The sequence below is a fragment of the Aquarana catesbeiana genome, linkage group LG02 (genome assembly GCF_042186555.1).
Source record: "Aquarana catesbeiana isolate 2022-GZ linkage group LG02, ASM4218655v1, whole genome shotgun sequence".
Taxonomy (NCBI): Eukaryota; Metazoa; Chordata; class Amphibia; order Anura; family Ranidae; genus Aquarana; species Aquarana catesbeiana.
Window position 1 is genome coordinate 310,944,397 of NC_133325.1, and position 12,053 is coordinate 310,956,449.

Genomic DNA, 12,053 nt, shown 5'->3' on the forward strand with positions numbered 1-12,053 from the left:
GACCTTCTTGTTCACTCTTTGACATGTGGCAGTGCCTAGACACTCCTGTATCTACATTGTAAGATAACCTAAGGCCCCACACTCTTGCCCCTGATGACTTCTATTATTACAAGATTTGCAGTTTTTCCCTAATCACTGTAGAGACCATTGGTGATGACACTACTGCGCTGTTTGGTTTTTCCGAGGGCTTACTAGAGGGGAAGCTGTGCCTAAGAACAGTGATCTACCTGATCCATCTTTATTCATTCTATGGATGTATGCTCTCTTCACTTCTTTTTCTGGTCTGATTCTGATCCTGTACTCCTGGTGTCTATGGATTTACCGCTTTACCACCTCTCCCACTGTCTGTTGATTTCTCCCACAACCACTTCAGGTCACACAGAGACTTCATAAGGCATTGTATATCAGCTGCATGAAGTCTATAAACAATGCTGATGGGCTAGTCCATGGCTCCCTAGACATTATTTTCACTTACTCTTTTGTGTGTTGTTGGAATTATATGTTATTAGGACATTTGGATGTTTTGACTGTGTACTTGTTTTAAAATTTCTCAGTAGAATTATTAGGTGAATTAAAATTCTATACTATTTTTTTTTTCTTTTCACTCAACAGGCAAATCATCCTTGGCAATGACACTCTTCAGACTTGTTGAACTGTCTGGAGGTTCAATCACTATTGATAACATCTGCATTCATTCGATTGGACTGAAGGACCTGAGAAGAAAGCTTTCTATCATTCCACAAGAGCCTGTTTTGTTTGTTGGAAGCATCAGGTGAGTTGAAAAACATTATCACAATGACCAACATAGAATCTGCTTCAGTTTTAAATGCACAGTATATACTTTGTTAGGGTGATAGATATATGGAAGCTATATAACATGGTATTGTGAACTGTCAATGTTTTGGGTAAAGTGGAGAAGGTTTAGAACTATTTGCATTGTTGTCTGTGTCCCTTTTGGGCAGAGTCATCCTTACTTTTTGTCCCTGTAACTATTGTCACCAAGACAGATGAGATGCTTTCCCAAATGGTATGGCTATTACTGGCACAGAATACAAGTGAACTCTTCAAATGGGGACACCTGTTCTGGTGATAACATTGTTGGGGTTTACCCTCACTTTGGGGATCTTTCCATTCACTTCCTGCTGTGTCTCTGTGACAGACAGGCAACAAACTTGCTGAATAGACACAGAGGTTCTGTTTCTTCCATTTTGTTCAAAACAATAAAAAGGATTGACTGGAGTCCTACTTTCATTAGTCATGATTACATATTATTTATTTTATTGCCTATTATAGATACATATTGCCTTATTATATAAGGCAAAATATGAAAGATAAGTCAAAGTTAATAGTATGTAGGCGCATGTGTCCATTCCCACCGTTTACTGTTATTTATATATGCTAACAAACTAGAAGATGTTGGACTTTACTGGTACCAAGAGAAGGATGGCCACATTGAATTGTGATAAAACAACAATATTTATTACAAAAATAATTGTATTTATATATATCATTACTTTCTGCAATCTTCAGTCAATGGTAGTATGGCCTTTGTGTGCTAAGTAAAAACAGGTATGCCAATTACTAATACCACATGGTGTTTTGAACATATACCAAAATAATAAATGCCAAATTATAGGTTGAATTTGGACCCAATGAATCAGTACACAGATGAAGAAGTGTGGAAAGCTTTAGAAAAAACCCACATGAAACAAAACGTATGTATACTCACTGACTGATAACTTCAAGAACTTTTCTCTGCTTGTGCCTACATCTGAAGGTACCCATATGTCCAAGCAATTTCATAAAATCCGATGGCTGCTGCCTGAATTGTACACAAATATTCCTTAGGTAATAGATCTGCAATAAAGTGCAATTACCTTTTGTCCTCCTAAAATTCAACGGAATTGACTTTGGACATATGGGAAATACTAATTCTAATACTATTAATTGACTGGGAGACACTTGATCATTATGTATGCACTGCAAATATATTCTATCTTCTAACAGAAAATGTTAAAGTCAAACTCTGGTCAGTCTTTTAAAAAAAAACTTTTTGGTGCCATCCTTGGATAGTAAAGGTTAAATGCTTGACTAATTTGTGAGAAGAGGTGTAAATCAGAGAAATACCTGCCTTATTCCTCGGTCCTGCAAGGTTCTCCCCTGTCGGTTCCAGGATAGATGATTGGCCTCACAAAGCTGCTCCTCTTTGCCTTTGTTCAGCCACCCCTTCAACAACCACACCAATGGTCTTGCACTGTACATTAAGAAATTCAAGACCTGCCCATATTCTAGGATTGGAGTCAATCCTACAAGAACACTGAGAAGAGCAAGAAAAATGTTTAGGTATTCTTCTACCTGACCTCCCCCAAAATGAACAAGATTTCTTGGTGTGGGCACCCAAAAAGATAACCAGAGTTTTAGTTTTAAATATTTAATAGATGGAAGGACATCCAAAGTCAGTAGTTTTATTTAAAGCAGACTAAATAAAACGAAACTCCATATTATTTCAGAAAATATGTCCCTTATATGTATTACTTTTCTGGATGTAAGGCCACCAATGATATAATGGGGTTGGGTCAATGTTGTTTTTAATGATGATTTTTTTTTTTTTTTTTTGTGATAGCTTCATTAGGTTTCTTTTTTCATCACATTTTCTGCAAGTACAGAAAATACCTGATGATCCTGCCTGAAGTTTTGTAGGCATGTAACTTCCTGGGTACAGAACTGAAATCTCAAACTGAGATTTGTGAATGTTGTTTTGTATCTTTAAATTACCAATCACATAAAACGTTTATCTTGTTAATTTCCTTGTTATAAAAAGCATAGAGATTAATTAAACCCTCTCTATGGAAGTGCATAATGTTAGACTGTTGCCACTTTTGACTCTTTGTTACTGCTAACAATATCTTTGCTGACTTCCATAATACATAAGGGAAACAATGCATTCTATTGCACTTACTGTCATGCTAATTTTATGTAAATATACATTCTAAATGTAGCACCTCACAATTCATTTAAACAAATAGCTTTGTTTATCTGTGACTATTGCCCTTTGAAAAACACAAGGACCATGTGTTTATTAATACAGATTGTAGATCTATGCTACAATTGCAAACAAAGTGGAGAGGTGTAAAGGTGTAAATTTATTGTCAGTATGTAAAGATCATTCAAAATGTGTGTGAAAACAGCTCTCCCCAGTGGTAGGATTTCAGGTTTTCCTAAGATGAAGTCCACAATGAGCTAATTTACTAAAGAAGCATTTATTCTTGTCATGCAAATGTGTTTAGTTCAAATACCCTATATTGTCTACAAGTGAGAGATTTATTTAAAATGCTCCATATACAGTATCTCACAAAAGTGAGTACACCCCTCACATTTTTGTAAATATTTCATTATATCTTTTCATGTGACAACGCTGAAGAAAATTGTATTTTTGTACTCACCGTAAAATCCATTTGTCTGAGTTCATCAATAGACACAGCGCCTCCTTAATCTTGACCATTAGGTTATATATCGCCTCCTCAGGAGTAGGACTAGGCAGAACAAAAAAACACCTGGCTACGCCCATGGGCTGTCCTCAGTCAGTATATAACCCCCTCCCTGCTCTAGGTATTCAGTTTAGTAGCAAGCAGTAATAGAAGTATCATAAACTCCATAGAGGGGTGGGTGCTGTGTCCGTCGACGAACTCAGAGAAATGAATTTTACAGTGAGTACAAAAATCCCATTTTCTCTTTTGTTCATCGACAGACACAGCGCCTGTGTCTGTCGGTGAATCAGCCCTTGGAACAACTGCTCCTCTCTGATAGGTAGCTCCCAAGGGATCTTTACGGCCACCAGAATAATCAGAAGACTTTCGCCCTCAGTCCTTCGCAGGCACCGCAGAAGAGGAAGGTGTTGGCCCAGCAGTGGCACTAGGACAACTGCGGCGGTTACCAGGGGAACCCGTGAAATTGCCACAAGTCTCAGTAACTTCCTGTTGAACTAAACTTGCTGAAGGAGCAGAAGTTTGAGTAGAAATAAGGCGACCCTGGTCAGTATTAATTCCAGGTAATTCAATTTTCTGGATGGGGATAGAGGAGACTTTGGGTAGTTCGGACATCACCTGAACCTTTGCAGGAACTATGTCTGCACAGGGAGACTCAGGGTTCTCTGAAGCGGACGAACTCCCAAAAGAATCAATTCGTGGATCTCCTGGACACTCACAAAGGAGGTCCACGAAGCTGTAAACCAGCGAAGATGTCCCCCCACCCCAATTATGAATGAGTGCAGACCTTCATGCTGAAGGGGCCTTGTCTGTGGGACTGGAAAGGCCAATTTTAGGCTTACCAGACCAAGATTGCTTTGAACCTCCTGGGAAAGACTTGAGAGATCTGTTTCCATTATCTGCAGTCCCAGGAGCCCGAAATAATTTTTTATGGGCTGAGAAGGAAGGCCCCCGTCTGCGACAAGGCTCCTTCCCTTTTTTAGATTGTGGTCGGGAATTATCACTTTTCCCCCCTGTGACACCCGTAATGATGTCATCCAGGGTAGACCCAAACAAGCGATCGCCTTAAAAGGGCAGATGAATGAGAGCTTTCTTAGAGGCTTGGTCTGCAGACCAGTTCTTAAGCCACAGCACGCGTCTAATAACAACCACTGAAACAGAAACTTTGGACAGAAGGGGAGTCGCATCCAAAGATGCATCACATATAAACTGCAGCCCTCAGACCAACTGGTCTGCCAGATCAACATAAGCAGCAGGAACCTGCTCATTACCCAGACCTTGGCGCAAAAGCTTGGCCCATTCCGTTAAAGTCTGAGGCACCAGGGCTGAGGCCAGGACCATTGCCAAACCAGCCTTAGAAAACAGGCTGCGTGCCACAGACTCCGCTTTCCTGTAAGCCGGATCCTTAAAGGAAGGGGATTCGGGGATTCCTCTACTGGAATCATGGTTGCTTTATTCAACCTGGAGACAGGAGGGTCCACCACTGGTGGAGTAGTCCACTTTTTAAAAAGTGATTCCTCAAAGGGGTAGCGTACTGAGAAACGCTTGGCGATCACAAAAGGTGACTTTGATTGCTCCCATTCCTTATAAGTAAACCTATCAAAATAAGGCAGATAAGGAAACACCTTTGGTGTGCGAGGTGACTTATGCATCCGTGGCCCCATCAGCCACATCCTCCAATTTTAAAGTCTCACGCACCGCAGTAATAAGCGCGTCCACCAGCGCTTTTTCACTCGCTGCTGTGACCGTTGAGGATTCATCCTCACTAACGGATGAGTCAGGGGGTGTGATATTAAGCCCCCCTGGATGGGTCGTGTCCCCGGTGGCATCAAGCTCAGAATCAGATGAGACAGACTGAGCAGAGGAAGGTGGGGGATGCTTCCTCCTGAGCCTTTGCCCACACGCTACTTCCACCCGGGATACAAATCACTCTAGGACTACCGTCAGTGCAACCATGAGAAGCTGGGGTTCCGAGGGACCTGCCACCTCCATGAGGGGGTCAGTGGGGGAGATGTGACCCTGAGGCTCCATAGGGAAAAAGATCTTTTGCACCACTAAAGGATCACCCAATGCTCAACCTATCAGCAGAGAGAGAGATATACAGGGACCCCCAAAAAGACTCAATCCTACCAGCCAAAGGAGCACTGCAATTCGGACCCAGCAACACCATGGACGCCATCTACCGTGCTACTGAGCTGCAGCACGGTGGCCAAGACCACATAGTGGTTTAACAGGACAGGTTCCACTCAGAACAGGCCTCGCCATGGTCGACCAAAGAAGTTGATTGCATGTGCTCAGCATCATATCCAGAGGTTATCTTTGGGAAATAGATAAATGAGTGCTGCCAGCAATGCTGCAGAGGTTGGGGGGGGGATCAGCCAGTCAGTGCTCGACCATACGCCGCACACTGCATCAAATTGGTCTGCATGGCTGATGTCCCAGAAGGAAGCCTCTTCTAAAGATGATGCACAAGAAAGCCCACAAACAGTTTGCTGAAGACAAGCAGACTAAGGACATGGATTACTGGAACCATGTCCTGTGGTCTGATGAGACCAAGATAAACTTATTTGGTTCAGATGATGTCAAGCATGTGCTGGCAACCAGGTGAAGAGTACAAAGACAAGTGTGTCTTGCCTACAGTCAAGCCTAGTGGTGAGAGTTTCATGGTCTGGGGCTGCATGAGTGCTTCCGGCACTGGGGAGCTACAGTTCATTGAGGGAACCATGAATGCCAACATGTACTGTGACATACTGAAGCAGAGCATGATCCCCTCCCTTCGGAGACTGGGCCGCAGGGCAGTATTCCAATATAACAACCCCAAACACACCTGTAAAACGACCACTGCCTTGCTAAAGAAGCAGAGGGTAAAGGTAATGGACTGGCCAAGCATGTCTCCAGACCTAAACCGTATTGAGCATCTGTGGGGCATCCTCAAATGGACAGTGGAGGAGCGCAAGGTCTCTAACATCCAGCAGTTTCGTGATGTCATCATGGAGGAGTGGAAGAGGACTCCAGTTACACCCTGTGAAGCTCTGGTGAACTCCATGCGCAAGAGGGTTAAGGCAGTGCTGGAAAATAATGATGACCACACAAAATATAGACACTTTGGGCCCAATTTGGACATTTTCACTTAGGGGTTTACTCACTTTTGTTGCCAGTGGTTTAGAAATGAATGGCTGTGTGTTGAGTTATTTTGAGGGGACAGCAAATTTACACTGTTATACAAGCTGTACACTCACTACTTTACATTGTAGCAAAGTGTCATTTCTTCAGTGTTGTCATATGAAAAGATATAATAAAACATTTACAAAAATGTGAGGGGTGTACTCACTTTTGTGAGATACTGTATCCTTGAGTCCACAGAATTCTACTGTTTAATGAGCTTGCATGAATAGCTTATTCAAATAGTCTCTGCTAAAAGAGGTGTAATACTTAGACAGAATCAGCAAAGTGAGCCAGGGGTTTAAACTATGGAGTCGATAGACAGGATTGTTTAATCGGAAATGTGTCATAGTACCTATGCCTGGGAACAGTTCCTCTGCTTTGTGAACAATGCCATATTGTTGGTTATGTGAGTTGAATGCAGAGGAATTCTCAAAACCAAAAGGGTAAGTATTTCAGATCTGTAGCTAAATGGCATCTTCCCAACCTAGCAAAGTAACAATTTCATAAAAGTTACATGCTTGGTATCTACTCATAGCCAATGATCCTCCAGTTGACATTCCACGCCTCTCTTAAAATGAGTTACATGCGTTAATCTAAAAATTGAGGCCTCCCCCTCTTCCCTTTGCTTGCTACTTACTAGTCCCACCACCATCCATTCAAATATTTCTTAATGTACACCGCAAGACCCAGCACTGCTAGATCTCTCTCAACTCATACTAACATACTGTATATATTGTCCTTCTTGATTTAATTTGTTGGCCAAATGTTGCGGCCAGTGTTCTTGTTAATTACATTCTCACAATAAAATTTAATTTGAAAAAAAAGGTTACATGCACAGATCAGAGGCCAAGTGCTATATGATTAATATACTTGGCATTAATATAATATCATAAAGCAAAAAAACCTTGTGTAAAAAGCTTCAGATGGAAAACAGTCAACTGTGATGTACCACAAGAAGTGTATATTTTATACCCATTATATTATTTGCATAGCAGGTTTGCCAATCTGTGAATTAATGTGTAGAGGTATTGTCATCAGATTTTCTGAAGTATATAAGAAACCAACAGATTGTTTAACTCTCTACCATCTTCCAAAAAAATACATGTCACTTCTTGGTGGTGCATGTTATTCAGAAACACAGTCAATTTTTGAAGAACGGTAGCTATTCATCTGTGATTTCCTCTAAACTGTAATTTTTGGCGAGAAAGTTAAAAGAAATGTTTTTATTTTAATATACATTATAGGTAGCTCAACTACAAGGACAGCTACATTTCCAAGTAGCAGAAAATGGCAGTAACTTCTCAGTCGGTGAGCGACAACTGTTGTGCATGGCACGGGCTTTACTTAGGAACAGTAAGGTATGTGAATAGTTTTACAATTTGCTGCTTTTAATTAATATGATAACTTCACCAATATGCAATGCATGTTCCAGTCCTCGCCTCTTCTGCTTCTGAAACACACACAGTGAACCCACTTGCCTGTATTTGATGGCACATTCCAAATAATAACTTGTAATATAACGTAGCAACTAGTCAACTCTCTAATTTTGTCAGTTCAGATCAAGCAAACTATTTAAAATCTATACATTTTCGTTGGTTGCTAATATTTATTTAAAGATGATAATTTTTCTTCAAATTGAGTCTGTACAACCAGAAATCACAATAGGTATAAACAAGTAGGTCTTCAAGTCACATAAACAGGTTCCAAATTTGCAAAATTTAGGTCATTATCCACTTTACAGATTATGTAATATGGAAAAATAAACATTCTAAACGGATTTGAGGGACATAAAGTGTATCTGGGTCAACATGTAAAATCATGTGTTCATTTACATATTATGTTTCATAATGTTAGCGTACTCCTAATAAACTGAATGATCTTGAAACTTGTAAACTTACTTTGTAAAGATCCTTACACATTTAATGCCTTAAATTCTGTGACAACCAGCTAAAGCCACATACAGTTCATACAACACTGACAGCTGCTGAATCGTTTTTTTACAGAATCAAGGTTTTATTACATTTTCAGTAATACGAAAAAAAAATATTCAAGTTCGTTCACAGTGCAAATCCATTGATAAAGGACTACAGAAGGGTAATAAAACCATCCACATTTACATTCTGATCACAAGCATTATGACATCTGAGAAACCAAATACAAGGTCATACAAGGGCCCATAGTTCGCCGCTGCATCTGTTAGTGAAGGAAATAGTTAATTTGGACCAGCTTAGCACAAGCAAACTATTTAAAGTTCACTAAGACAACGCGTTAGGCTTTAAAGATACAGCTTCACATAGTTGTGGTGTAGGAAGGACATATCTACAGTATATAGTGCCAAAACAACTAGACATACATTCTGTCCTCATTACATACTTTTAGATAGCTAAAGCTGAACAATTAATGCTTGACATAAACAAAATATATACATTTAGCAACCAATAGTTGGCCTTCAGTTAAAAAAAAATAAAGTCTTGATCTTGTTGTTTTGAATCCCTGGTCCAATGAGATTGTGCTGTTGTTATATTATGTTGTTTATTTTATCTGGTATTGTGTTTTTTTTTCTTCTTCTAGATATTACTGTTAGATGAAGCTACGGCAGCAATTGATAATGAAACAGATGTGCTGATTCAAAAAACAATTAATGATGCATTTTGTAAATGCACCATGCTTATTATAGCACATCGACTTAATACTGTATTCCATTGTGACAGGATCATGGTGATGGCCCATGGAGAGGTAAGTAAAGAGAATGACTTCAAAGTGTTCAATTTAGGACTGAACCTAGGACATATAACAAGCAGTGGCAGCTGGTGCTCCAAATTTTTTGGGGGCGCAAACAAACTGAAAAATTCTAAAAATACTGAAAAAAAACATCAATTGCATCCTCACTGTGCCATCAATTGCATCCTCACTGTGCCATCAATTGCAGCTACTGTGCCCATAAAATGCAGCCGCTGTGCCCCATCAAATGCAGCCACTGTGCCCATCAAATGCAGCCACTGTGCCCATCATATGCAGCCTGTGATTATCATATGCAGCCTCTGTGCCCATCATATGCAGCTTCTGTGCCCATCATATGCAGCCTCTGTGCCCATCATATGCAGCCTCTGTGCCCATCATATGCAGCCTCTGTGCCCATCATATGCAGCCCGTGCCCATTATATGTAGCCTCTGTGCCCATCATATGCAGTCTGTGCCAATCATATGCAGCCTCTGTGACCCCCCCCGCTCGCTGTATGACCGGCACACACTTACCCCATCCTGGTGGTGGGGGATGGTCGCGTGCTGTGGGACATGCAGCTGGTCAGGCGACAGCTCCTGTGTCCTCCATGGTTCTCTTTCCTCCTGTGCATCTCTTCTTCTGTTCCGTTAGGCGTCCAATCAGAGCGCATGTGCCTTCAGCCAATCAGGTGATGGGTATTAGATCTGCACCTCCTGATTGGCTGAGAGGCAGTTCAGTGTTAGAAAAGCAAATATTAATTTGTTTTGCTAACACACCTGGGCGGACTGCGAGTGCAATGGTTTGCACTCCAAGTCCACCTTTTTTGAAGCCTATTAGAGCCTATGACCGCCGCTGTAATTCAGGCGCCTGTTGTCCGAAAAGGGGTTGGACGCCTGAATAGGGGTTGGCTACAGCGTCCATGGATAGATTCATGCTATGCATGAATCTATCCCTTCTACACAGAGGGGGGCGGCGTGACAGAGGGGGCTGTGCCCGTGCGCCTTAATGGACGCACCGCCACTGTTAACAAGTCATGTTATAAATGATCATTTTCACCAATGTACAAATATATATACTGAATATATTCAGTGTATTGTGTAAGTAATGTTTATACACACTTCATACCCATGGCACAAAATGGGGTTGTATATAGAGAGCACTACAGAAGCTGTATACCTGCAAAACAGCTAAAAGAATGATTGCTAACATGTTGTTCATTATATGAGTTTAGACCAAGTGATCTTAACTATTATGAGACTTCTCACTGAGAGACTCATTGAGAGATTTCTTTCTGTATGCTGTATGTAGGCTGATTTTTATATCGAAGGTTTGAATACCTTGAGAAAAATTTGAGTATACAAGGACTAAATTTGTTTCCCACAAATGAACTGCATCAATCATAGCTCCATTACCTTCTGCATTGAAACGCTGGTCATTTCCTATTTAGCAGTAATCTGCAAACTTCTGGAGGGGAAGTGTAATAGAATTAGGAGATGAAAGTTATAAGGATATTGCAATATATGTAGTATATGTTTTTATTTACAGAAATTCACTTTAATTATGTATTTTCCATTTTGTATGCAGATTGTGGAGTTTGACAAACCATCAGTCCTTCTGTCTAATAAACAATCTACATTTCATGCCATGGCAGTTGCGGCAGAAAGAACAGTTTTTCCTGCATTTTGATAAATCCAAACTGAGGAAAGAAATGTCTGTAGAATAAAGAAGAATGAAACCTCCAATATGTAGGCCTCAATAAGAGTAAAGTGTCCTTTTGGCTTTACTTAGTCCTACGCAAGCAATACATGGGCCTACAACTACAGCAACGAAGATGTGTGCAATGGAAAGGAAAAGCTGTAGAACTTAGCAGTACACAGGCTCACAGATCTAGAATCTTAAGGTTCCCACAGGCATTAGATGATGGTTGGGCATGCTGGCATGACCCAACCATCTAAAGGTCTTTTGGTGTCAAAGCTCTTTCCATAAACATGCATGTTGGAGTTTGTAAAGCAAGCATGTTTGAATGCTAAAGTTAGTATTTTTAATTTCATATGAGAACCAATGCAGTGCCAAAAAATTTAAGACAGCATATATTTATTTTGATTAGTTATTATAACCACAATATGCTATGCAATTTTTAAAATAATAGTACACACATTTTCATGTGTTCATGTGCAATTAAAAGATGAAGCCACATGATCAGTATAATGATAGGTAATTAAAATAATGTACAGCATATGATCAATGTAATGACAAGTAGCCAGATTTCTTGCTGCCAATAAACAAATCATTGCAGACCTGGAACCCACCCCAATTCTTACCCAACAGTGACAGCAGCACATGTGTGGTATCTTCCCATACGTTTTTCATTAGATGAAGGTTTAGATGTTAGATTTTCTAACTATTTAAAAAATTACCCTGTGCAATAAGCATAGCCTTAGTCCTCTAAGGGCTCTTTCACACAGACGATCCGTATGTCCGTTTTTCATCCTTCCGTTTTCAGATGAAAAACGGACATACATGTATCCCTATGGAATAGAGGATGTCAGCGGATGAACGTCCGCTGACATCCGACCCGCTCTGATCTGAAAAAGTGTAACGGAGAAAAACCCTACTTTTCCATCCATTTTCGGATCGGATGACGACGGACTCTACGGTCCGTCATCATCTGATTCCCCATA

General features: G+C 40.5%; 1 protein-coding gene and 1 long non-coding RNA gene across 3 annotated transcripts in view; both read left to right on the forward strand.

Annotated features, from left to right (window-relative positions):
- The window catches only part of LOC141127856 (uncharacterized), a 574,076-nt gene that overhangs the window by 377,880 nt on the left and 184,143 nt on the right, over positions 1-12,053 (forward strand). The gene's annotated exons all lie outside the window — the stretch shown is intronic.
- On the forward strand, positions 616-11,952 carry LOC141127844 (ATP-binding cassette sub-family C member 5-like). Of its 2 annotated transcripts, XM_073614680.1 has the most exons (5): positions 616-772; positions 1,637-1,715; positions 7,895-8,008; positions 9,222-9,386; positions 10,957-11,952. In XM_073614680.1, exons 1-5 carry the CDS (start codon positions 630-632, stop codon positions 11,056-11,058), a joined length of 603 nt encoding a protein of 200 aa, XP_073470781.1. In that variant the 5' UTR covers positions 616-629; the 3' UTR covers positions 11,059-11,952. The 2 variants fall into 2 exon arrangements, with proteins under 2 accessions (XP_073470781.1, XP_073470780.1); XM_073614679.1 differs by lacking the exon at positions 10,957-11,952 and having other exon boundaries at positions 9,222-9,842.